This window comes from Nannospalax galili, unplaced genomic scaffold (assembly GCF_000622305.1).
Source record: "Nannospalax galili isolate Female #2095 unplaced genomic scaffold, S.galili_v1.0 scaffold95, whole genome shotgun sequence".
NCBI lineage: Eukaryota > Metazoa > Chordata > Mammalia > Rodentia > Spalacidae > Nannospalax > Nannospalax galili.
This window is the reverse complement of record NW_008342393.1, coordinates 1,823,159-1,849,827: the sequence shown is the minus strand read 5'-3', so window position 1 is coordinate 1,849,827 and position 26,669 is coordinate 1,823,159. Positions and strand designations below refer to the sequence as shown.

At 52.3% G+C, this 26,669-nt stretch overlaps 1 protein-coding gene across 5 annotated transcripts in view; it reads right to left on the bottom strand.

The window, feature by feature from the left end:
• The window catches only part of Fmnl1 (formin like 1), a 27,793-nt gene extending 1,124 nt beyond the window's left edge, over nucleotides 1-26,669 (bottom strand). The window contains exons 1-26 of one of the 5 annotated variants that reach the window (XM_008838240.3): nucleotides 26,120-26,669; nucleotides 17,041-17,124; nucleotides 15,520-15,633; nucleotides 14,356-14,429; nucleotides 13,926-14,009; nucleotides 13,450-13,575; nucleotides 13,151-13,168; nucleotides 10,844-10,952; nucleotides 9,271-9,347; nucleotides 9,011-9,104; nucleotides 7,127-7,201; nucleotides 6,876-6,986; nucleotides 5,607-5,756; nucleotides 4,982-5,083; nucleotides 4,549-4,798; nucleotides 4,002-4,304; nucleotides 3,731-3,855; nucleotides 2,928-3,130; nucleotides 2,300-2,534; nucleotides 2,086-2,154; nucleotides 1,492-1,572; nucleotides 1,286-1,415; nucleotides 996-1,159; nucleotides 685-786; nucleotides 446-541; nucleotides 72-192 (exon numbers count right to left, since the gene is read on the bottom strand). In XM_008838240.3, coding sequence (XP_008836462.1) covers nucleotides 72-192; nucleotides 446-541; nucleotides 685-786; nucleotides 996-1,159; nucleotides 1,286-1,415; nucleotides 1,492-1,572; nucleotides 2,086-2,154; nucleotides 2,300-2,534; nucleotides 2,928-3,130; nucleotides 3,731-3,855; nucleotides 4,002-4,304; nucleotides 4,549-4,798; nucleotides 4,982-5,083; nucleotides 5,607-5,756; nucleotides 6,876-6,986; nucleotides 7,127-7,201; nucleotides 9,011-9,104; nucleotides 9,271-9,347; nucleotides 10,844-10,952; nucleotides 13,151-13,168; nucleotides 13,450-13,575; nucleotides 13,926-14,009; nucleotides 14,356-14,429; nucleotides 15,520-15,633; nucleotides 17,041-17,124; nucleotides 26,120-26,248 — 3,226 coding nt within the window. In that variant the 5' untranslated portion in view covers nucleotides 26,249-26,669. The remainder of the gene's footprint in view (nucleotides 1-71; nucleotides 193-445; nucleotides 542-684; nucleotides 787-995; nucleotides 1,160-1,285; nucleotides 1,416-1,491; nucleotides 1,573-2,085; nucleotides 2,155-2,299; nucleotides 2,535-2,927; nucleotides 3,131-3,730; nucleotides 3,856-4,001; nucleotides 4,305-4,548; nucleotides 4,799-4,981; nucleotides 5,084-5,606; nucleotides 5,757-6,875; nucleotides 6,987-7,126; nucleotides 7,202-9,010; nucleotides 9,105-9,270; nucleotides 9,348-10,843; nucleotides 10,953-13,150; nucleotides 13,169-13,449; nucleotides 13,576-13,925; nucleotides 14,010-14,355; nucleotides 14,430-15,519; nucleotides 15,634-17,040; nucleotides 17,125-26,119) is intronic. The other 4 variants (XM_008838244.3, XM_008838241.3, XM_008838242.3 and 1 more) reach the window with 4 other exon arrangements.

The window sequence follows — 26,669 nt, the reverse complement described above, 5'->3', positions numbered from 1 at the left end:
AAAAAAAAAAAAAAAAAAAAAAGAGAACAGCACAGGCTGAAGACAGGACAGAGACCTGGCGAAGTCCTCACCTGTGATGATGTCTTCAATGGCTCCATCTCTGTCACTCTCATAGATGAGTGGCTCTTTCTGCTGCTTCCGTTTCAGCTCAGAGATGAGGTCCATCTGTTGTTGCCTGGCCTTGGAAGGAGACTAGGGAGAGGAACAACTCCAACTTTAGGATCCTTATCACCCCCATCCACTCTCAAACATCTGTGTGGTTGCTCACAGCAAGGACAGCAGGCTAGAGCAGAAGCAAGCCACTTCCTCTCCTGGCTTCTAGAACTGTCCCTGTCCTTGGGCAGGATCTGTCTCTTACACTGAAAGTGTGGGAGTGGTAGGAAAGAATGAAAGGGATGCTACACATTCCTGTACCCCAGTACCAGGCTGGGGGTCAGCTGCCTACCTTGGGTGTTGGGGGCTCTCCCCTGCCTGGGGTGTCAGCACCCACTTCCTGGGCAGCTGCTTCCTTCTTCCACTGTTCCACATCTTGTTCAGCTTTCTATAGGTACAAGGCAGGTAGGTCTTGGTGATGAAAGCCCTTTCTCGCCTTCCCAACCCACCTGAGACGGAAGCAGCCCCCACCCCTCCCACTGCTCATAGAGAGCATATAGGATCTGCACCCCACCCATCAGATACTCATACCTTATAGGCCTTTGTGAATCGGCTGAAGAGGGAAAAAAACATGGAGGGGGATGTGGTCTTGGGATTTTCTCCAAAGTACTCCACCACAGATTCATAGGCCTCCTGGAAGCACAATCTCATCAGCTCCACTAGCATGGGCCCCCTGGAGTTTGACCATACTCTGTGGCCCTCAGGACACTCTTGCAGGTGGGAGGGGCTTATTCATGTTCCATCGTCCAGGGGTCCCACCTATGGCCACACCCCTCCAGGCCTTGGCTACATATCCCCACCAGGGGCTCCAGTGCCTAGTGCACCTTCATCCCTCAGCCTACCTGAGCTGTTTTGCTGTCTGCCAGCAGTTTGTCCATGGTGGGCGAATTAGTCTTCAGGAACTCCTTGAGCACCATGCAGTCATCCTGCCTTACAAACTCCCGCTGTGTCAACTCCAGGCCTCGCTGCAGGGAGCGCACATCCCCCAGGACACTGTCCAGGGACACTGGGATAGACAGAACACACATCCAGCTATATACTATGGTGCCCCTTGCTTTCTCCCACCCCATATCAGCCCAGTGGCCCAAGAATTGAGCCCCTTGCCCTCACCTAAGGCCCTGGCATCCTATACCTGAGCCTGCCTTGTCCAGGAAGTGCAGGTCGCTGTGGAAGCCTGTGAGCTGCGGGTACTTCTCAGCAATGACCTTCACTAGGTAGTGCAGCAGTGTCTGTTTTCGATCAGTTGACTTCATCTCCAACAACTGTACAAGGGATCTGTTCTAAGTCACAGGCCACCAACCAGCCCCCAGGCCCCAGGCCAAGAGCCCCGCTTCTCACCGCATCTAGACTCTGAAGTCGGAAACCATAGGCTGCCCCACGCTTGCTACTGTTCATGTAGTTGCCAAAAGCCAGAACAATCTGAAAGAAGCAAAGACTCAACAAGGTGCCAGGCCTAGAGAAACCCCCCTAGAGTATATATTGCTCAGGAAAGAGAAAAGGTGGCAAGAAGCCAGCCAGTACACTTGGCCCTTCTGAATGGACCCTTCAGTTCCATATCACATGGAGTTTGTATGTAATATCTTACATGTGTTCACTATTAACACTATGAGCACACCCAAAATTGGCTTGTCAGCATCCCCTCCTCAATCTCCTGAAAGCCATTTCTTCTGGTCCCCAGACACTCCACTGCACTCCACAGGTGCAGTGACTGTGCCACTCATACAACAATCTCCAGAGGGGCTGAGCCCCTGGCAGGATCTCAGGTGTACTGTTACAAGCATGGCTGCCCCACCTTAGCTTGCCTGTCAGTGCATGTTTGGGGAACACGATCTCTGCTGTATCCCAAATAGATGGTCCTGAATCTTCCTTTTATACTATGTAGAATGGGCAAAGGTGGACCCTGTCTTCTGTGCCCTGGCCCAAGGCTCTTACCTCCAGGATCTGGCGCAGTTTGTCAGAGGACTTGATGGACATTGAGGCTGCAATGATGGCATTCAGTTGCTAGGTGTGGGATAGGAAGATGAGGTAAGCTAACCCTCCCCTAACAGTACTCCCAGGTGCCTTCTTGCAAGTTGGGCTTGGGAGATGCCTCCTCCCTCCCCCTAGCCCAGGCTCTACCACACCACCCTGCCCGCCCCGCCCACACCGGCATGAGTAGCTGCGCTGTGTCAGAAAAGTTGCCCAGGAAGATGAGAGTGTTCATGCGCTCTGGCAGTCTCTGGATACGGCTGAAGCGCAACATGAAGCGGTCCTCCTCTGACAGCTCCTCTATCAGTCTCTGTTCCTGCTCAAATCGGGCAATGAGGCTGCGTTCATATTCTGTGGGCAGGAAGCGGGTCAACAGCTCCAAGAAATCCAGGCTGAGAGTCTGTAGGTCGTACCTGCAGGGAGACCAGAGGGTGAGCGTCACCACACACCAATCCCAGAGAGCAAGATTACACCCCCCTCCTCTGATTGGTATTTGGTATTTATAGACCGCTCCCAAGAACAAGAGGTAGGAGTCAAGGGAAACTGGGAAGTCCTAGTCCTATCATAAAATGGCAGGTGCCCAGCTGTAACTCTTTCAGCCTGAGCACCCATTCTGGGTAGAAGCAGGAACAAAATGGAGATGTCCCAGTCTGACCATGGACTTAATATAATCTCAGTTTTCTTGGCCTGAAAATGAGGACAATGTTCTCTGTCCAGAACTGGCATGGAGTTGGGTGGGCTCTATCCCATAGATAGGACTCTTACCAAGCTCTGCATGATGACCACACCCTAGGACAGATACTCACGTCTCAATGGCCTGGCAGATGCGGTCTGCCCCTAGGTTGCCCTTGCGCAAGGTGATGGCCAAGTTCTTGGCCCTGTTGGCCTCAATGAGTGTTGCCTTGGTGGGAGCCTTCTGGGCTGCCTTGCCCTTGAGAGCACTGAGGTCCAGACTGGGACCTTGTGACTTGGTCTTGAAATGTTCCTCAAAGTCATTCATGTCTAGTTCCTGAGGGTGCAGGGAGAGAATTTGGGGACCTGAGTGGGGCTGAGGTCTGCCACACTCCTGGCTCAACACTGTGCCCAGAGCTACAGTGTTTGACCTTAGTCATTAATTTGACTTTGACAGGCCCATCAGTGGATAGACAAACCAGTGAACTAACATGACTACAGGCCTTGATGAGAGATAGAGGAAACACAAGAAACTTGTGTTAGAAAAGGACCCAACCCAGGGGACCCAGAATCTTGGCCACAGAAGCTGAAGGAGGGGCTGAACCAGCCATTAGTAAAAAGGGAAAGGGAAGGCTATTCCAAGCAGAAAAAAAGTGTGAGCAACGGCCTGGAAGGATAGGAAACTCATTCCTTCTGGAGAAAAAAATGAAACAAATCAGAAGGACCCAAGACCTTAGTTATCTGGGAAATGGGCAGAAAGGAGAGGCCACACTTAGGGGCAAGGAAAACCTGCAGGGGAGTCAGGCTATTGCTTTCTCGATGTACCAATCCAGCGTCTTAAAGCCCATCCCTAGGCTTCCACATCCTCACCTGCAAAACCGGGTGGAGGAGACGCTCACCCCGATGGTCCCGGAGCCCGGCTCTGGTACCCACTCACCTGAAGCACCTTCTCATCATTGAGCTCTGTGAAGACAGTGCCTGTAATCTGGCTGGGTTTCAGAGCCACCCAGTTCAGGAGTGGCATCCGGAACTTGGTCTGGATGGGTTTCTTGGCCTTCACTCCTGGAATCAGGAGGAAGGGATGAGCAGTGGGCGCCTAACCCAAGACAGGCGGGAGGTAGGAGACTCCCAGGCAGAGGACACCAAAGCCAGCCCTGCTCCACTTCTCCCCGAGCCCTAGTAGGTCTGAGATTGTCTACTCCACCCACCTGGGCCCATCTCTTGGCCGAGTCCTCCAACGGTATCAGGGGCACCTCCCGGAGGTGGTGGGGGTGGCGGTGGCACAGGCCCATCAGTACCAAGTGGGGGCGGCGGAGGTGGGGGTGGCGGCAGGTCTTCGGGCAATGGTGGTACGGGTGGAGGCTCAGGGCTGCCTGGGAGGGGTGGGGCCAGCGGGGGCGCCGAAGGAGGGGCTTCCTGATGGGACGCGAGGCTGGGTAGCGGGGGCGGCGGCGGCGGCTGTGGTAGAGGTGATGCAGCTCCAGGAACTGATTCTGCTGCAGGTGGGAGATCTGAACCCAGGGAGGGTGTGGGACGGGCATGTCAACTTCTTGGTTTGGGGCAGGGGTTCCTCTCCACCTCCCTGCCCTAGGCATGCGTCCAGAACCCGCTTCAACACATCTGCGCCTACCTGTGTCACAGCCACAATCCAGACCTCCTGCTCTGGCCTCTCCCAGCCACGTATATTCCTGGGATACCCCATCCTCCACCCCCCCGGCTCGGGTCTCCCTCCCCCAGCATGAAGCTCCAGCGCACCTGGGCTAGGGGAGCCAGTGGGCACCTTCGGAGTGGGAGCATCGCCGCTGGGTGTCGCCATGGCGCCTGGGAGGATCTCGATGGAGACCACATCTCCCGGTCCCCGCAGGATGCGGATTAACCCCTTCTCCTCCAGCTCCTCCACTTTCAGCTCTAGAGCAGAAGGTCGTACCGGGGTGGGGGCAGGCACTTTCTCAGGCTCAGGGGTGTGTCTGGAGGTGCCCATGGAGGTCGACTCGCTGTAGCGCTCCTGTGAGCCCCAGAAAAAGGATTGGGACCCACTCGCAAGCTCTCTGGCATAGAACACTGCCCGACAACACACACACACACACACACACACACACACACACACACACACATCCTCTTATGGAAGATGTCAGGAGCCCCCGCGGGTGTCCTCAGAAGCCCGGACCGGCCCACACCCCCAGCTCACCCTAAGGGTCTCCAGTTCCTTGCGGGCCTGACTTAGTTGCTTCTCCAGTTCAGCGATCTTGGCCATGGATTCGTTCTCCGCGTCCCGAAGCCGCTCTGTCAGCTGTGGCACCAGCACATGGTGAGCTACCACCCGCTGCCAGGCACTGGCACCACCAGTGAGGGGGTGGCATCAGGCAAGCCTGCTCAGAGGGCTGGGGGAGGCTCCCACATCCGCTTGGCCCAGCGTGCCAAGGGTGGGCTGAGCCTGGCACCTGAACCCAAATAAATGAGGAGGGGAAAACAAGGCACCGCTGCGAGGAAAGGTGGTAGGGAGGAGACTATGCTGGGAGGGACCCCAGGACCCCGTTCACCAGAGTCAGAGCTTGTGATCTGAGCATCCCTGGAGGAGGGACCTGCCTTGCGCACAAATCCCACACAGCGTGGGAGCACAAGAAAGACTCATTGAGAAAGACACCCAAAGGATTCTAGATTTGGATTTAGGGCAAATTTGGGGGCCAGGCAGACAGCTACCTCCAATTCACAGCCAGAACACTGTCTGCTATTCAGTGCCTGCACAAGTAGAGCCCTGTGAAAGCTTTTCTGTAGGCCTACTGTGTACTGGGCTAGTTGGGACCAGCTCTCACCAGTGCCACCTGCTCCTGTAGCTCCTCCATGTGCTCCAACACTGCATTCTTGGTCTCCGTGTCCTCCAGCAGTGTTCCCACATCAAAAACATTGTCCAGGTATGCCTGGATCTGCACCTGCAGCTTGTCACTCTCGGTGAGCCGGAGCCTCTATCCCCAGACAGGAGCAGCCTGGTGAGGCCTGAGGTGGGGAGGAGGGCGGGGGTCCCCCAACCACTACCACTACTAGGGCCCAGAAGAAGGAACCTAAGCCCTAGATGGCTTTTCTTTTCTTTTTTTTTTAATTTTTATTGATATATTTCACATACCATACAATTCACTGTTTTAAGATATTCTGATTCCAGAATTCTCTTCATCATCCTGGAAAGAAACCCTATGCCCATTGGGGCCATTAAGGTTTCTTTTCCCTTTCTCCTCCCCAGTTCCTGGCAACCAGGAATCTACTTTCTGTCCCTACTGGATTAGCCATTCTTGACCTTTTTTTCTCTTTCTTTCTCTTTCTTTCTTTCTTTCTTTCTTTCCTTCTTTGTTTTATGGGGTCTTTTGTTGTTGTTGTTGTTGTTGTTGTTTGAGACAGGGGCTCACTATGTAGCCCTGGCTGGGCTGGAATTTGCAATGTATATCAGGCTGGCCTTGAACTCACAGAGATCTGCCTGCCTCTGCCTCCTAGGTGCTGGGATTAAAGGCATGCACCACACACCTAGAGATATTTCATGTTTTTTAACGGTCATATAATATTTGGCCTTTTCATGTATATGTTAAGTACACAACAGAAGTATAGGTGCCTTCAGAGGCCAGGAGAGGGCATCAGGTCCCCTGATGGAACTGGAATTACAGGCACCTGGCACAGCTGGTACTCCCAGAGGCAGACCCAGGGCCACCTGAACCTGTTCCAGTGCCTACAATGACAGCTGCTACACTAAACACCTATCCTATATCAGGCACTGTTCCTCACATTTAGAGTCATTATTACCTCTGTGATTGACAAATAGGAAGACAGACTTAGAAGGAAGAATGGACATGTACAAGGTCACAGAGCTAGGAAGTGGCAGAGCCAGGATTCTGTTTGTTTGTGGAATGTGGAGGTTGTTGTTATTTCTGAGATAGTGTCCTACTATAGCCCAGACTGAACTTGAACTTGAGATCCTCCTGCCTCCCAAAACCACCAAGCCTGGCCTCAGAGTCAGGATTTGAACTCAAGATCTGCTAACTACATGACCATACTCACAGTGGGTGGGTAGTTTAGTCAAGGTGGGATGCAGGGCTCACCTCTAAGTATAGATCCAGACCCAAGTGCGTGAACTCATATTGCAAGAAGACACGGAAGTTCATGTTCTCCACCGAGTGAACCACAATGTTGATGAATTGCATGCAAGCCACCTGGTGGTCAGGGACACCAGCAAACCTATGGCTCTCTATGCTCGAGCAAAGCCCAGAGTCCAGCCACCCAGACCCTCAGCTGCCCCCCTGCACCCATCAGAGCCCAGACTAAGCCTCAGTCCCCAGGGTTTGAAGCTCACCATGAAGTCAATGTTGCTGTCCTCATTCCGGAAATATTCCATGAGCTTTTCAAAGCGGTGTTGCTCTCCGCACACCTGGGTGGGGGATATGGTGCTTACTGAGGACCCAGTTACACACCTCCTGAGCCATTTTTTGACTGCTACACTGATGTCTCTAAAAGTTCCTCTCCAATTATATCTAAAGCAGGCCATGTGACTTTTCTGCTCCAAACAACTCTCAGTCTCACCCACTTACTCAACTTTGGCCACTCACCATGTATGCAGAGCCTTCCCACTTTGGGGTCTTTGCACTTGCTTTTCCATTTCCCTTATGTATTCATAAAGACAGTAACCATACCCAGTCCCTTACCTGCCTCATAGATTTGCCCAATCAAGTCTCACTTGCCTTCCCTGACCATCCTACAACCAGTTCTCCCTCCTGTGGCATTCCTAACTCTTTTCCCCATAACATTTAGCATTTTCTAATATACTACATAATTTGCTCATTTATCATCTGCTCTACATTTTTAGTGTGGGTGTGTGCATGTACATGCACATATGTGGAAGCCAAAGGCCAACTTCAGGTGTCACTCCTCAGGATCCATCCACCTTGTTTTTTGAGACAGAGTCTCATTGGCCTGAAGCTTGCCAAGTAGGCTAGGCTGGCTGGCCAGTGATCTCCAGGGATCGGCATGTCTCTGCCTCCCCAGTGCTGGGATTACAGACACATGCCACCAAAACTGAATTTTTTTTGGTCTTTTGAGACAGGGTCTCCCTGTAGCCCCAGCTGTCCTGGAACTCACTATGTAGACCAGGCTGGCCTTGAACTCACAGATGGACTTGAACTCACAGAGATCCACCTGCCTCTGCCTTCCGAGTGCTGGGATTAAAGGCGTGCACCACCACGCCTGGCTCAAACCTGAATTTTTTATGTGGGTTCTGGGACCCAAGTCTTCATTTGAGACAGGGTCTCCCTGTAGCCCCAGCTGTCCTGGATTCAGCATGGAGACCAGGCTGGCCTCGAACTCACAGAGATCTGCCTACCTCTGCCTCCTGAGTGCTGGGATTAAAAGCGTGTGCCACCACGCCCGGCCTTTTCTTTTCTTTTTTTGAGACAAGGTCTCAAATAGCCCAGGCTGGTCTTGAACTCACTATGTAGCCAATGATGACCCTGGACTCCTTAGCCTCCTGGTTTTATTTCCCAGATGCTGGGATTACAAGCCTATGCCAACAGGTCTGGCTCATTTCCAGCTTTAAAGGTAGATTGATTGATGTGTGTCTGTGAATATGCACATGGCACGGGAGGGCATTGCACTGGCTTATGTGCATGTGTAGAGACCAGAAGAGGGCATGGGGTGTCCTCTATTACTCTCTGTCTATTCCTTTGAGGAACCTAGGGTTCATGGTTCCTCAACTAGGCTAGAAGCCAGCAAGCCCCAGCAATCCTCCTGTCTCTGCCTCCCTCAGACCTGAGGTTATAGGCATATACAGTGCACCCAAGCTTGTTACATGAGTGCTGGGATCTAAACTCAGATCCTCATGATTTTGTAGCAAGTGCTCATAACTGCTAAGCCATCTCTCCAGCCCCATTCATATGCAGTTTTATTTACCACATTCCTATGCACCCACCTCCTGCAAACCTGTTAACTAGAGTTGGCAACCCCAGGATGTCTGGACTGGCCAGGCTAAGAGTCTGACACTCAGATTCCTATAGCTGTCCCTGTCGCCCTAGGCAGTCTGCCTGTCACCTTGCCTGTCTGTACCTTTCGTTTAGAACCTCATCCCAGATTGTCCACTGTGCTTCCCAAATGTCCACCACTTCCCCATCAGAGGCCACAGCTGCTGGTAACCAGAGTCCAAGCAGTGCCAGAGGGGCATTAGGTTTGGGGATAGGGGCTCCAGTACCTCCTTGAAGTTGTCAAAAGCTGCAAGGATGATGTCGTGTCCTCCCCGCACCAGGCACACAGCTGCCAGCAGCTCCAGCACCAGAGCCTTGGTTCTGTGGAGAGAAGAGGGTGAGCAACCGACACTGCATGGGGTAGGCATGGGCCTGGCTAGAGATCAGGGGAACTGAGGTGGGGTGAGCCTAGGCAGCAGTCCTGAGGACTAAGGGACAAAGTTGGCAAGGAGGGAGGCAAGAAAGCAGTTAAGAGTGTGGACCTCACCTGGGGTTCTTGTTGTTAAGGCTCAGAGCAATCTCATTGACACAGGCTGGGTGGTTCATAACGAGGCTGAAGCCAGACTAAGGAGAGAGGAGAGTTCAGCACCTCCAGGAAGGCCCCCAAGACTACTAGCACCCCAAGCAGAGTCTGAAGCATGCTGAAGGTCTCTAATGCTTGACTCTTAGAAAGTTGAGAAAGGATCTTCCTGTAGTCCCAGCTGGACTGGAACTCACTATGTAGACCAGGTTGGCCTCAAACTCACAGAGATCCAACAGCCTCTGCCTCCTGAGTGCTGGGATTAAATGTATCTGCCATCACGCCCTGCAAAAGTCCTTTTAAAAATATTTTATTGGGGATCTGGAGAGTTGGCTCAGTGGTTAAGAGCACTGGCTGCTCTAGCAGAGGACCCGGGTTCGATTCTCAACACCCATGTGGCAGCTAATAACTATAACTCCAGTTCCAGGGAATCTGACACCCTCTTCTGACCTCTAAAGCCATTGCATGACATGAGTACACTTACATACATGCAGGCAGTACACTCATACACATTAAATAAAATATTTTAAAATAACAATAATAAAATATTTTTAAAATTGTCTTATTTGTTTTTTGAGACATGGTCTCCAGTAGTCTCAGCTGACCTGGAACTCACTATATAGACCAGACTGGGTTTGATCTCACAGAGAACTACCTGCCTCAGCCTCCTGAGGGCTAGCTAGGATTAAAGGCATACACCACCACACCCAGCCTTCAATTGTCTTTTTAAAAGCCAGTCCCAAATACCCTGGACATGCCTTGCAGATGTGTCCAACCTTTTGACACAGGAACATATACAAAGTTGTCATTTATGAAGTAGATCCTGGCGAACCATAAAATGAAGTTACTAAAAAAAAAAAAAAAAAAAATCCAGGCTGGAGCAATGGCTCCTAAGAGCTCTTGCAGAGGACCTAGGTTCAATTTCCAGCACCGCAATGGCAGCTAACAACCATCCATAACTCCAGTTCCAGGGGATCTGACACCCTCTTCTGAACTCCTCAGTATTGCATGACATGGATGCACTTACACCCATGCAGACAATACATCCATACACACAAAAACAATAAATAAATTTTAAAAATCACATACACACAAAAAAATCTCATATCTTATGGAAGTTTCCAACTTTGTGTTGGGCTGCAGCTATAACCCTCCTCAGCTGCATGTGACCCTCAGGGCTCAAGCTGGACACACCTGCCAGCTGATGAAGCAAAGGAATCGAACTTCACCAGTGGTCCTCCCAATACCACAGCTGAGCCTGTCTTCCACAGACCCTATTACCCAACCCTACTTAATCCCCATGTGAGACCTATGCTTGCCCCCAACCATGCCAAGGGCCATTCCAGCAGACCTGATAAGAAGACAGCAAAACCATGGATTTCCCCTCATCAGCCTCAGGACTCCCATAGCCCAGACCCCCAGGCTTTCCCAGTTCCAGGCCAAGGTAGGGCAACACATGGCCCAGAACCTCAGCAGCTTGAACAGGCCCCATGGGGACAAGCCAGCCCCCTGGGACCCCAATCCTGTGCTGCTGACTGACCTGGTAGTTCATGATGGCTCGCAGACACATGATGCACACATGGACATCGTCCTTCTGGCTGACGATGCGGGAATTCCTCAGGGCCTTCCTGCTATGGGCAGGGGTGAGCCTGCCAGTGTAGAAGAGGCAACAGGCTCAGAGCCCCAAATCCGAGTTTCCTGCTTCCCCCACCAGTAAGATGGCTCTTGGAATGAGGGGGACACATCGAGAACCTTAGGCCACTGATTTCCTTCTATCCAACCAAAAAAACCAGGCATGCTGGAGGGAGGTGGTGAGGGTGGGTTATTTAAAAGGGCTGCTGCAAGCCAGGTATGGTGGTGCATGCCTGTAATTCCAGTACTTGGAAAGAGGAAGAGGAGGAGAAGGGGAGAAGAAGGAAGGGGAGAGCTGTGATGTAGGGTGGAAAGCCCACCAAAGAAAAAGATTAACAAAGTTTGGAAACAGCCAACCACCCAAGTGTCTCCACAAGGTGGCGCTCACAACCACTGGGCCCTCATCTTCCATCTTGAGAGCAGACTGACCGCAGATGGGCTAGGTTTTTTGTTTTTATTTTTGTCTTTTTGAGACAGGGTCTCCCTGTAGCCCCAGCAGGTCTGGAACTCAGTATGTTCCAACTGCCACTGCCTCTGCCTCCCAAGTGCTGGGATTACAGGTGTGCACCACCACACCCAGGTGCAGACCATCTAGGTTTAAGAATATTCCAGTTCACTACTTAGTAGGAAAGTACTTAATCTCCCTATGCCTCACTTTTCTCATTTTTAAAAAGAATGGCCACAATACTTCCTTTTTTTGGGTGGGTGGGGAGACAAGAATGAGACCAAGTCTCAGGTAACCCAGGCTGACCCCATCACAGGAATGCACTGCCACACCCAGCAATAGTATTCATGTGTATACAAGTGAAGGCCAATCAATCATGAGCATCACACCTCAGGAGCACCCCACCTTGTTTTGTGAGTGTGTGATATACATGTATATGTGTAGGTGCACTCGTGTGCGTGTGGAAAGGAGAGATGATATCATGTTTCTTCCTCTATTGCTTTCTACTTTGTTTTCGACACAGGGTCTCTCACTGAACCAAGGACTTCCCATTGTGACTAGACTGGGTAGCCAGGAAGTTCCAGAAATCCTCCTGTCTCTGTCTCTCCAGCATGGAGATCATAGGTGCGTGCCGCTGTACCTGGTTTCCACATGGGTGCTAGGGAATCCAAACTCAGGTCCTCCTGCTTGCACAGCAAGTGCCCTATCCACTGAGCAATCTCCCCAGCTCCCACCACCTTGTTCTTTTGAGACAGGGTCTCTCACTGGACCTGGAACTTGCCAATTAGGCTAGGTTGGCTGGCCAGTGAGCCCCAGGGGTCTTCTTGACTCTGCCTCCCCTACAAGCGCACACTACGCCCAACTTTTTACATGGTGCCAGGGATTGAACTCAGGTTCTTGTGCTTGTATGGCAAGCATTTTACTGCCTGAGCTATCTTCCCAGCCCCAACAATACTTTCTTTAAAGGGCTGTTGAGATTGTGTGATAAGCTCTGAACATACCTAGCACCTAGTAATTGTTCTTGACCAACAGAGACATGAGATTTTTCATTTTTGCAGAACTGCCAAACTTGACTTCCATATACTGAGCCTTTTGACAATCCTATTACATTTCTTCTAAAAACACTGGCCAGCCCTTCCTTTCCCAGTGAGTCCTCCCCCATGCCTGCCACATCACCCTTTCCTATCATTGCTCAAATATGTCACAGTCTTTGTTCATGTTGTTCCTCCTCCTGGAATGCCCTTCCTTGTTCCCACTGCTGCCTATAAAGCCACAGTCCTTCTGTCATAGTTCCAGTGTCACCTCTTCTGGGAAGTCTTCCTGATGCTCCAGGAAGCAGGCACCCCCCTTCTCAGAGATTCAGATCACATCTCTATGTGTCACACTAAATCGTCCTCCTACCAGACTGGGTCCCCTAAAAGCAGAGTGATCTGTCTTGTAGGCACTTGCCATAATACCTAATAGTATGTGCTCTTTAGTAAGTGTCTTTAAAAATGTTTGAGAAGTAAATGAATGAACAAAGAAACAAACATCTTTTGAGACTTTGGGACTTAATATATATACAGTTGGTCCCCTAGACCCAACATTGGAAGCTGATGCTCCAAGATCTTCGCCTTCTCCCCTCCCTGCCTCCAAGCAGGATGCCCTGTGTTAGGATGAGGAGACCAATCCACAGCAGCTGAACCCAGGAGTATCAGCTGACTACCTCTTCCAACCCACCACCCCACAGGATTTGGCTAGGCATGCACTCGCCCCCAGGTGACTACGTACCGGGGAGAAGGGGGGCACCTGGAGTCCGCATGGGAAAAAACAAGGGGTTAGATGCATACAAAAGGGATCCTTTCTACCCAGAAACCCTCGCCTTATCCCAGACTCCCCCCAGATTCTAGCCATTAGGTGTCCCTATCTGAAGGCTTAATGTACTTGTGTCCTGAAGCCCTGACTCTGAGCCGGTCCATGCTCAGGAACTCCTCCCACCATCTCTGGGGGCCTTGGGTGGGGCTGACTAGATGCAGCAACGTGGGGATGAATTCTCCAGTCTCCCACATCCCATCTTGGGGCCTGCATACTTGATGGTCAGGCGACTTTTGGGCACAGATGAGGGTGGTCCCTTGCTGAGGTCTTCCACCGACTGCTCCAGGGGCTTGCTTTTCTCTGAACTGGAGGCCCCATTGTCTGTACTTTCCATGTCATACCTGGAGATGTGATGTAAGAAGCTTGGAAGCCAGCACGTGGGGGACACTTAAGAAGCAGATAGAGGGAACTGCAGGGCAAGATAAATCTACTGGAGAGCCTGGGATAGGAGGGGGAGGCTGTGTTCGGTCATGGCTCTATGCTGAGCACATTGAGGGGAGAGGAAATGTCAGTTCTTGGCAAGAACAGGCCTTCGAGAAGGATCATTGCCCAGGGCCAAGGTCAAGTGTCCTGGTTCAAGAGAAGGGTTCAGGTCATCCTGCTTGGAACTGGCCAGAGGGGTAGGTGAGGCCCAGGGATGTGTGGGTCACAACTCTGAGGAGTAGCATGGGGACTGGGGACAGGAGCTTACGTGACAGAGCACTGGGCAAAAGCCAGGTACTCGAGGAGCACATCCAGGCCACGGTTCTCCTCATTGAGGAACTCCTGCACCCACCTGCAGAGCACAAGGCACTCTGAGTTCCAACCAGAAAGTGATTCTGCCCAAGTGGGCACTGAGTAGGAAAAGCAAAGGCTCTTGGGTGTCCTTGCCCCAGAAGAGAATGTCAACCTCAAGAGACCCAGGGATGCTAGGAGATGCTGTCAGCTAGGGCAGGATCCACAGCCCAGCCATATGCTCAAGTTTAACCCCAGCACAGGCAGGAGAAGAGGGTGGAGGAGGGGAATGGTCCACAGGGCCAGCCCTATGCTGGGGGCCTAGGAACTGGAAGAGGAAGCCCCACAGACTGTCAGGAGGCAGAGTTTTCCTAAGCCCACAAGAGGAGATCGGAGCCCTGGCTCACCCAATGTGGTTTGTCCTCAGGGAGGTCTCCAGCTCCCGTAGCACCTGTGTAGACTCCTGAACTCGCCTCTTAAACTGGGGACCAAAAACAAGGAGTCTATGGGTGGAATGCAGCCTCCCACAGGCCTTCCATGTCCTGAGGCATCAGCCAGAAATGTCCACCCCCACTATGCATGCAAGGCCTTTCACGTTGGGCCTCCCCCACCACCTCCGCACACCTGTCAGCAGAATGAGCACTCATGGCTATGCGTCTACACACACACACACACACACACACACACACACACACACACAACATGCAGGCCATATGCAAGGTATATACATGTAAAGAAGCAGAGTGCACACATATACCTTCATACAGACATACAGTACATATATACATGCACATATCCCTACACAGACATACAAGGAACACACACACACACACACACACATACATTCAAATACAAACATCCACATCCACACAGAGCACCCTGGATATATACACATAGGGTATACATGGGATCCACACATTCTCTCTCTCTCTCCCTCTCTCTCTCTCCCTCTCTCTCTTTCCCTCTCCTTTTCCCTCTCCCTCTTCCCTCATCCCCTATTCATAGATTCAGGAGTACACATAAGTATAAATATAAACCTAGAGATCCAAAAGTACACACCTACCATATACATATATCCATGCATGGATACACAGGGTGCACATATGTACACATACAATATAAATACAGGCAGCTGGGGCTGGAGAGAGGGCTCAGTGGAAGAGCACTGACTCCTCTTGCAGAGGACCTGGGCTTGATTCCCAGCACCCACATGGTGGCTACAAACCATCCTTAACTCCAGTTCCAGGGGAATCCAAAGTCCTCTTCTGCATGACATGGGTGCACTCACATACATGCAGGCAATACACTCATACACATAAAATAAAAATAATAAAATATTTTTAAAAAAGCAAATACAGGCAGCTATACCCACATAAGTATATGTAGTATGTACACAGGAGTCTATAAAAGTGCCTGACCAGAGCATTCAGTCACCAATAAATAAATTATACACACATACACACTTACACATATACTCATACAAACCCACAAAAAAAGTTTGTAAACACAGCTACTCCAGCTATTTGGAAGGTACAGGGGAAATGGAGCAGAAGAAAGGGGGAGGTATATACCCCCAGGTTGGACATCCAATCAGCTGCTACCTTTCGGCTGACCCCACCGGTATCCAGGTAGCTCTTCAGCTTCTGGATGTAGGCTGCAGGTGGGTTCTTGACTTGAAACCGCTCCTGGGGAGATAGATGGGGTGTACAGAAAGCCAGCCAGAGTTTCCCCAAACCATTGGCCAGCTTTCCTCCCGGTGTTCCCTTCTCAGCTCTGACCTGATGTGTTAAGATACTTCTGAAATACAAAAGGCATAAACTCTGACACGTGAGACACCTCAGACCCAAACCTGCCTGACCCTCTGGAGGCCAGTGGAATACAGGCCAGTCTTGCTACAGGACCTTCCCTGGGCGGGGAGGGGGGCAAGGGGGACGACACAACACGACTCAGAGACTCAGACAGACCTGTCCTTCTCTTCCTGGACTAGAGTACGGGGTTCAGGTAGGGCCCATCTCTAGGATGGTTGTCTTATTCCCCCATGTAGGTAAGTACCCCTGTGTACTCATTTCTGTGTTCCACAAAGCAGTCCTATCTCCACTACCCAGTGCCTCACACAAAGGTAGAGGCCACAGCAGAAAGACACACACACCCAGGGACTCCCATCCTTCCCAGACCAGAGCCCTCAGATATGCCCAGCATCCTCTTCCACCTTCTACTCTCCAGCTTCTAAACACTCCCACTTCTGCCATGGCCCAGAGTTGCTGAGATGGATGCCCAAATGGTATGTCCCATCCCAGTCCATTAGCAGAAGGTTTTGCTGGGTCTCAGGGGAGGCTTTGCCTGACTCCCCTACACCCCACCTCCAACAGCCTCCAGGCCTCAGCTTGAAAGCAGCTCCTGCTTGCTCTCAATTATCCTGCAGCAACCAGGCTCCACCCCACCCACCCCTGCACTGAGAAAGGGTATGTCTCCAGAAGCTGGAAGGATGGGGCACCTCAGTGAACCCAGGGCCTAGACCAAGCTCTTATACAGCAGTCTGACCTGACCTGCCTCAGGGACTGACTGCTTGACTGTGTCTCTTCTGACCCCAGAAGAAAAGGACAGAGGTGCCTACTCCTTCTGCCTCCTCATTTGGCTAATGAAGATGCCAACAAAGAGCTACTCCAGCCCAGGGAGACTCAGCAAATCTCAGCCACTGGGCAAGGTGACCCACATCTGTATTCCCAGCACTCTGGAGGCTAAGGCACAAGGAACCTGAGTTTGAGGCCAGCCTGAGCTGAATAGCAAGACTGTTAAAAAAAAAAAAAAACTAAATGTTGTAGATGTAGTTGAGTGATAAAATGCTTTTAGCATGCACAAGGCCCTAGGTTTAGTCCCTAGCACTGCAGAGCAAAGAGGGCAGCCACTGCCAGTTTCTGGGGGAGGCTTATGTCTTTGGGCAGGGGGAATCAGAGTTCCTCAGGACTCCCAGCACCCCCCTAGATGTGACCCCCATGGACAGCATGGCAGGCCCTTCTCCTGCCAGCCCCTGCCTCTTTAGGGTAGGGTGCCCCAATAGCAAAGGCAAGGTGTCTGACCTTCCCAACACCCACCTGGTCACAGATGAGCTCCCACTTCTTCTCGTTGTCATACTGGCTGAGCAGCTGGACCTTGTCTGGGGGCAAGTTCATGCAGTTCTAGGGAAGTAGAAGACAAAGACCTCTGAGCTCAGGGCCCCAACACAATGGAGAAGGGAAGAGGGGCCTCTTCAGGGAACCCAAGATACTCCCTCAAAGCCAGGTCATCTTCTCACCCTTGGAGATAAGCAGTGTTGTCCAGCAAGAGGGGTGGACCATCTTCCTCAGGACCCAACATCTAGACAAGTACTTAGGGTCTGAATCCAAGTCTCACTGGGCTCTGCTACCTTCCACATCAACCTTCCTGGCACACCTGGCATGAGGCGTGCGTGCGTGCGTGCGTGCGTGCGTGCGTGCGTGCGTGTGTGTGTGTGTGTGTGTGTGTGTGTGTGTGTGCGCGCGCCCAGGGGATCTCTAACACCTCTAGGCTCCAGTTTTTGGTTTGTTATTTTTTGTTTTTTTCATCTGAGATAAGGAAACACCATCTCCACCCCATCCAGGTGAGAAGAGAACAGAGGAGCCATCTCTAGCCAGGGCTAGCTGGGACCAGTAGTCAGTGCCCCATTCCCCTATCACCAAACACCATATGTGCACAGACTAGGCTCAGGGCACCAATGTCTCAGACCAAGGGTGCTGAGGGCAGTGCGTCAGCCAACAGGGAGTTCCAGACAGGTATGTCACAGCTGCAGAGGTGGGGGGATTTGAAGGACAAAGGTCATCCAGCCACAGAATAGGCAGCTACTGGGCCTGTGGTATTGGTGGCCCAGGCAGGGACTCCCCACAGTAGGACCTAAGATGGGTCAGCAGTGCTTTGCCTGGGTCCTCTTCCCCTGGCCACATGTCCCTATTACCACAGGGTAGATGTACAGCTCAGCCTGGTCTGTGGATTCAAGCAGGTATCATCAGACCAGGGGTTCCCCAGACCCCACGGCTCAGCAAGTCTCCCTAATAGACCCAGAAGACAAGATTAGTTTACCCCAACCCAGGGTTTAATGACTGCCCCCAAAAGCCAGTTCTTGCCACCATGGAGTTCCCATTTTAGCTGGGCTATCCACTGGGGATGTAGGAACCCCTTCGGAGCCCAAACCCAGAGTTTGGAGGGCTCCTGTCACCACTTCACACCCTCTGACTCTGGCTCTAAGGAGAGGCCATAGTTGGAGCAGAGACAACCACACCCACCCAAGGCTCCTCAGCCAGCTTCCTCTCTTGGGTGCTAGGCTTAGGTCTGGGGCTCTGCCCAGACCTCACCCCAAAATCACTGCCTTGAGTCATCCTCAGAGAACAGGAAGCTGGTGTTCTTGGCCCCCATTGCCTAAGCTTTCCGGCTGGGGCCTCCTGTGGGAGGTGAAACTGCCCACCCACCAGACTACAGTGCCAGCTGGGGACTAGGGTACGTCATCCCTGACCCTGTTGTGAAAGTTGAGCCTGGACGATGCACTAGGCCAGCTCTTGCTGCACGGAAGAGTCTGCCCCGAAGGAGTCTTGGGGCTTTGGGTTGGGCCTACACCATTACAGGGAGTCTGTGAAACCATTTTTCCCCTCTATCTGTCTGATCCATCCCCACCCCACAGAGACCAAGAGCAGGCAGGGGCTGAGGTACAGCAAGGCTAGGGGAAAGAGGAAGTGGGGATACCAGGCCTTGCCAGGACCCTGGAGCTGGGGCCAGCACAGAGATGAGCAGATTCTGAACCCCAGCATCTGAGCCTTACAGGGGACAGTCTTCCTAATATGGGGCAACCTGTTTGATTCTAGAATGACTCAGGGGTACTTCTAATTACAGTCATGACCCCAACAGTCTGAGTAAGTGGCCAGCTTCACCTAAATTCTGTGCTCAGAGTACTCACACTGCCAACCACCTCCCCCTTACCACCTCCCACCCACAGGGAGAGGCACAAATTAGTTCAGTGTCCTTCCCAAGGTTACCTACAAAGTCAGTGGGGGGGGGGGCTGACTAGCTTTGAGCCACAGCCCTAGTCCATGGCCCCAGGACCATCCCAAGGGTTAGTAGACAACCTCTGTGCAGGGCCTTGGTGTACCTGGCCCAACAGTAGCAGAAGGCAGGGTACCCCTTGCCCCTTCCCCACCTGGGACTCCTCAGGCCCCAGGCCCACGTGCCAGCCTGCCAGACAAGCTAAATTTAGGCTTAGAAATCAGAAATAGCTCTGACAGCACTGAGCACTCATTAGCAGTCGCTCTCCCCAGCTGTGGCTGTGCCCACCAAGGAAACGGGCATCCAGGGAGGAGAGAGCCCAGCAAATGCCACTCACTCAGGGTGAGGGAAGGCCACCCTGAAAACAGGAGCTAAGCCCCACATCAGGGCCATCACCAAGGAGGCATCACCATGAACCAGGAGCTGGGGGCCAACAAAAGGCTGATTGACATTGCTCAAATGGGGCAGGAAAGGAAAGACAGTCTGCATGTGTGAGGGGTTCACGGTCTCCTGAGAGGATGGGGAAGAGCAACTGTAATGCAGAGGAACTGAAGCTGAGCTCAAAAGACCCAGGCTCTGGACCCATCTAGCCTAACAGCTTTTCTGCCTCTGTCAGCCTCAGCTTCCTCCTCCATCAAATGGGCCACAGGTCCACCTGCTTCCCACTCACAGAGTACATGGAAACACTCACGAAGCTGAGTTTGGGGGCTGGAGAGATGGCTCAGTGGTTAAGAGCACTGGCTGCCCTTGCAGAGGACCTGGGTTCAGTTCCCAGCACCCACATGGTAGCTAACAACTGTCCCTACTAATGCCCTCTTCTGGCTTCCATAGGCACTGCATAGCATGGGTGCATGGCACCGGTGCACTTACATGCATGCAGGCAAAATGCTCATACATATAAAATAAATATATAGATAGAAATTTTAAAAAAGAAGCTGAGCTTTAATGTAGTAATAGTCTCTGGTGATCCAACACTAAGAAGCATCTCATAGATGTTGAGGCACAGGAAGGCTCCACAGAAGACTTCAAGGCAGGGAGGGGGCAAGGTAGAGTGAGCAGAAGTTTGTGCAAACATGTAAATAGCAGATGGTTCCAAAGCTTGGCCAAACCTAAACTGCCCCTTTCCCTGTCTTTGTGCTTTGGGTCAGGTAAGGAAGCAGAGTAATTGGAGTAATTGGATAGGATGTGGCCAGTCAAAGAAGCTGATAATGGCCAATCCTGGTACATGACCAAAAGCCCAACAACATTCAGGAGGCATATGCAGGAAGATCGCTGGAAGTTTGAGGCCAGCTTGGGCAACATATAGGCTAGCCTAGACTGCATAGTGAAACCTTGTATAAAAATAAATAAATAGGAGCTGAGCATGGTGGTGAACACCTTTGATTCCAGCACTTGGGAGGCAGAGGCGGGCGGATCTTTGTGAGTTCAAGGCCAGCCTGATCTACATAGTGAGTTCCAGGTCAGCTGGGGCTACAGGGAGACTCTGTCTCAAAAAAGACCAATAAGGTTTTAGTACATGGAAGTCTAGATTTTTTTTCCCATCTCCTCTTTTAGTTTCTTTACATATGTATATGTTTTTGTGTACTAGTGTCATGTTCCAGTTTCAGAGGTGGACTCACACTCTGATAAATATATAAATAAATAAATAAATAAATAAATAAATAAATAAATAAGGGCTAGAGAGATGTCCCAGCAGTTAAGAACACTGGTTACTCTTTTGGGGGGGGGTCTTTTTTTTTATCTTTTTTTGAGACAGGGTCTCCCTGTAGCCCCAGCTGACCTGGATTCCCTATGGACACCAGGCTGGCCCTGAACTCACAGAGATCCCCCCTGCCTCTGCCTCCCAAGTGCTGGGATTAAAGTTGTGTGCCACCATGCCCAGTGAGCACTGGTTACTCTTACAGGGGAACTAAGTTCAGTTCCCACCTATATGGCAACTAACAACTGTCCTTAACTCTAGTTCCAGGGAATCTGACACCCTCTTCTGGCCTCCACAGGCATTGCACAACACGGATGTGCATTGATTGACATGTAAGTAAAATACTCATACACATAAAATAAAAGTAAATAAAAAAATTCAAATAAACAAACAAAAGAATAAGAAAAGGAACTGATTTCATCTTCCTTTTAGAATGTGTGGGGACTCTCTTTCCTCCTTGACCTTCTTGGGCTCTAGAAAGAGACTCCAGTTTCTACTCATCCAGGCCCAGCCCCTGCAGGCTCACAGGACAAGACTTCACTCCTGACACTGCTTGCCTTGTTGACTTCTGAGACACTGTCCCAGGAGACTGAGGGCTCCAGCCACATCTGGACACAGCCACACCCGAGAGTTTCACTTTCAATTTGCACAGACTCTAGGCCCCATCCCACCAGCCTACCCCTTCCTCACAGCCCTGCCCCTCAATAGCCAATGTCAGGCCAGCCTCACACAGTCTCTCAGCATGAGGGTCCAAACACCAGGCCCACCTCCAGGTCCCATTCCTCCCTGATTTCTGTGTGGTCTCAACCTTGGCTTTCAAGCTGTCAGCACATATGCAGAAACAATCAATTACATCTACTTCTTAAAATCTCCAGATACAGACTCTCTGGAGCTCTTAACAAGCAATTCCAGGATTAAAGAAGGCTGTGGAGTGACCCAACCTCCATTCTCTTATCTGAGCTCCAGAGTCCCCACAGCAGGGACAAGGTGAAGAAGGGCAGGAGCCAGGACACCAGGCCTTGCCCATAGAATCCACGCAGGCAAGAGAATAACAACAATACTAATAAATACTCACTAAGCACTTCTCTGGGCTTGGTGCCAATATAATTGCTGTACATCTATTATTAACTCATTTAAGCCTCAACAATAAGCAAAGTAGCTACTATTATACCCCCAATTTCACAAATGGGAAACTGAGGCATGGAGGTATTAAGTCACTTGCCCAAGGAGAACTAGCTGACAAGCTGGTTAAAAAGACTCAGTTTTTCCAGGAAAAAATGGACACTGGGGTCCTGGCTGCCGCGGGGTCTTCTGCAACCCCAGCCCAAGTCCCCCCATCTGAGAAACCAGGAACAGCCAGAGTGGCTTCCTGCCACCCAGCACCCTACACTTCCTGTTGTTACCCACACTGAGTTCTTACTCACTGGGGAACCCCCCCCTCTTCCAGCACACTCTGTGGGGAAGTGGAGGCCTCCCACACCTCCTCATGTGCACACCGCTGCCACTACCGTTAGCACCATGCTACCCCACCCTTCAGGAGAGCTGGGCCCTCCCTCTCGTGGTTTCCGGCCACCAGGCAGTTTTCAGTCAAGGCCTCAAGCTTCTGACCTGTGCAGTGCTAAGGAAGCTGCCTGGTCTGAGGTAGCTAAATGCATAACAACCTAAGGTATTCCTGGTAGAGGAGGGAAGAAGGGTTCCATTATGCAGAGGCCCAAGTCAGCTCTACTTGCCCACAGTAGAAAGTATTTACTGACACTTGTTCCACACCAGGCACCATACTAAGCCCTCTACTTAAACCTTCACCTCAATAATCCTAGGAGGTTACAACTCACCCTATTCCCTTTTTACCTATAAGGAAAACTGAAGCTCAGAGAGATGAATTGCCCAAGGTCATACACGTAATAAGTGATAAAAATGAAACTCAACCACCACACAGCATAGTCCCTAAACCCAGGAATTTCCCCTGCCTTGCTCCTGAACAACAGCTAGCCCTTCAAAGTCAGGGAGACCCAAGTCACCTTCCAGAATTCTGTATAGCCAAGAAAAACATAGAGGTGGCTCCAAGGGCAACCCCACCTGCTCCTGTTCGTCTCATCCAGCCTTCTGCCAACCAACCCCAGATGCCATTGTGAATCATGCCCACCACAATCCTACATTTCTAGGTCAGCATGTGCCAGACCTGCCTACTAGGAATGTCACCCATGCCCTCTGCTCAACCAAACATCTGACTACAAGGCCACACCCCAGTGAGATCCACTGCAGAGACAGTCCAGTGGTAGGAGGCCCAGGGCTCAAGCGACCCCACAGCTAGCTCTATGCCTTAACTCCATCCACTCCATCCACACCTCTGTCACTGACCAGCTGAGTGGAAACATCCAACCTACTCTTCACCACCAAAATGGGGGGAGGGGGAAATGATAACGAATGGACTTCAAGAGCCCATACTCTGCCTAGAGCTGTCCTGATTGCCCCATACTCCCTAGCAAAGTTTCCATGTCCAGGGTACAAATAGGAACACCTTGGGGAACTAGGGCATCACCCAGCAAACTCCTCTCCTGGTGCCACAAGCCTCTCCTGGATGAACTATCATTCAGCCTCACACAGACATCGCCAAGCACCTTCCCTTATTCCTTTGCCCCAAGTCCACAGGATCCATTCTGCCCAGAAAGATCACAGGTGTCCTGTGGCTAGCTGTACACACAGCACTCACAGCAATCCTGAACTGGGTACCTTGCTATCCCAATCCCTCACTCTGCATGCCTCTCAGGGAAGGCAGGAAGGTGCTGGAAGACACCCAGCCTTGGGCACAGGTGTAGGAGAGATAAGAGTGCAGAGCCTGGCTGGCTAGTGTTCCCATTATCACAGCAGGCCCATGTAGCTGGGCAGCCATTGCTCCTCTGAAGTTGCTAAGGCAACAGCCAGAAATGCTGGCTCAACCTGCTCTTTCTCCTCATCCCCATTTTAAGCAGGGCACTCCCCTCTTCACAGCCCCCTTGGGAAGGTAGTGCCCCACCATTCACCCTTAAATGGGAAAATAGCTCTCTACCATCCCTACCTGGCTGGGGAGGAGGGGGTTTTAGTGACATTACCCCCAAGCCCACAAGAGAAGTCCCATGGCAAAGAGAAGAAGAGTCTGGAGGTGTTGTATTGGGATCCTGGTCCCTGCCCAGGATGAAAGGGCTAAACTGAAGTGATGGGAAGAGGTTCCCTGGGGCCATGTGACTGGACTCCAAAGACAGAAGTGTGCTCTCCTGTGAACACTTGGGGATCCATAGAGTGGGGCCTCCACAACAACCTCAGATTCTTTTCCTGTTAGACATCAACTGAAGGCTCAGCACTAGCTCCAGAGGTAGGGGTCACATGGAGCCACACCCACTGTTAGACCTGTGGGTTAAGTAGATCTTTTGCCCTGGGCAGCCTCAGGTAGAGGTCAAGGCTATCACCCCAAGGTGGGGTGCATGCCCCAGATAGTGTGGAACATGGAGAGATGGTTCTTAAGCATGTGACGTGAGGTTAGGTTCAATCTGCCCACAGATGAGGTGGGATGGGCAGAAGCCTCCCTAGGAAGGTATAAACACACTGGGTTCCAGGGGACCTGAAAGACATGGGGACCCCCATGAATGCTGCTGCCCTGGATTTCTACCCAGCCACCAAGACACCCTGGAAGATCCATCTCCAGGTCCCTACCCCCTCCCATGCCCTGGTACTCAGGGACTCCCAGTCAGTCATTAGAGCCACAAATCTACCCAGGACTATCAAGTCCCACAATTGCATCAGACCATCTCCACTTGACTTTTAGAATTTCATTGGTCTGAATTATTCACAGGGCTCTCCTCTCCATTAGTGCACAGAACAGAACAGAACTGGGGCCCAGACCTTGCCCCCAAAGCCTGTCCTACCCCTATCCATAGACACACACATGAGGGGAAAGGCAGATTCACAGGCCCCCTATTCGGGGGCAGGACCCACCACCAACTCAGGCTCCTCAAATTCCCCCTCCCCCATCTACTCAGCTAAGCTGAGCTTTACTGAGGTCTGGATTTGGGGAAGAGAATTAGAGGAAGATGGAGAGATAGGGAAGTCAGAGGCTAGCCTAGTGTAAGATGTCCCTCAGAGTCCTTTCTCCCCTCATCAAGCAGAGGTGACTTTACAAGGGCAGACTCCACACCCCATCTCAGAGGTTCTCTGGGCTCTCCTCCTTCCCTTTTAGGGGACAGCAGTTAGGATTCTCAGGAACTGTCAGCAGGCACCTCTGTGAGGCCAGGCAGAGAATCTAGTAAGGCCTAATGACTGGCCAGCCAGGGAGGGGAAATGATGTCTAGGAGGTGCAGGGGATAGACTCGGCACCTCTTTGCTTCCAGAGCCAGCTTCTCATGGACTCTCCACCCTCAGATTTGCAACACCAGCCTGCTCAGACTGGGAAGTGTCTCTAGGAAACAGTCTAGCCTTAATGCCTGTCACCCAGTGTCTAGCAAGGGATGGCTGACAGCAGCCAGGCCACCAGGCAACCACTTAGAGGGGAGCAAGAAAAGAGGGCTGAGGTAGACAGGGGGAAGTGAGAATGAGTGGCCCTTCCCTTTCCCTACTTCTGTCTCCCACCCTCTGAGAGACCCTTGACTTCACTGGAGCACCCACCCCACTAGACACACTTTAACTGCCCCAGGCTCAGATGGCTCCCTCCCCAGAAAACTAGACTCCAGCTCTCCCCCCTAACCCCCGACATAGGCCCCCCAATTTCCCCGGCAGGTGACAGTGGGGGAGGGAGGCCTTCCCGACTTTTGCTCCACCCTAAGCCAGAGTGACCAATCCACCCTGACCCCACCCTTTCTAATCTTACTCCCTTCAGTGGTTTGTAGGGGTTGACCATGATGAGGGATTGCAGGCACCTTCTCCTGGGGAATTGGGGCGTGGGAACACAGATAACCCTTCTACACGATCTGAGAGTCCAACTTCCAGCCCAGACATTGGAACAAGCCAGGACCAAAGACTCCACCAGGTCTACAGCTTCCAGGAGGTTAAATTGTTACCCCTTCCATCTTTGACCCTGAGGCGCCCAAGGGCAGGTGCTGCAGACCCGCACCCAGCGGCTGGGCCTGTGTGTCCAGGGGACACCCGGGCGCCACCCTCCCCTCCGCGCGCTCTGCACCTATCCTCACGGGACATTTTTGTTTGATACCTTTAGACCTAGGAGCGTGGTGTGGGGGGTGGGGGGGTATCTTAGGGAGGCTGACTGTCGGTGGCAGAAGAAAGTTTTGGGGGGAGACCGCTAAGTCACTCTGTAAGAAGCCACTATCACTCCCACTCCCTGGAGGGGCAGCTGGTGGGCCGGGGATCTCCAAGCGGCACCTGAGCTCTGGGAGGCGGAGACGCATGAGGAGCCCCTGTCGCCCCCCTCCCGTTCCCGGTGCGCACCGGATCACACTCACCAGGACCCGGGTGAATCTCTCCTCCAGTTCCCCGGCCGCGGGCATCGGCTGCTTGGGAGTGGCGGGCTGCTTCGGGGGCGACGCGGTGGGGCCCGCGGGCTGCTCGGCGCTGCCGGCCGCGTTACCCATGGTAGTTCCCACCCAGCCGGCCAGGCGCCTCCAGCCTCGGAGATCCAGCTTTCCCGGGGGGGATCGAGGACCAGGCTCGCGACCCCGGGAGCGAGGCGGAGCGGCTGGAGGCAGGCGGCGGGACTGGGCTCGGTGGCGCACTGCTCAGCGGCGCGCAGGGACCGGGGCGCGGCGTCCCATCGGGGCGGCCCCGTCCGAGGAGCTAGCGGCGAGCTCAGGGAGGAGGGAGGAAGTCAGGCTGCAGGCGGCCTGGGCCAGAGGGCTGGGCTGGGGGCAGGAAGCTGCGGCGCGGGCTCCCCCCTTGGCGATTTTCGAACTTCTGCTGCCGCTCCCCGTGCGCGCAAACCGCAGTTCGCCGCTGCGCACCCAGCCCCAGGGGGGCGGGCTGCAGGGAGGGGCGGACGCCGGCGCCGGCCGAGGG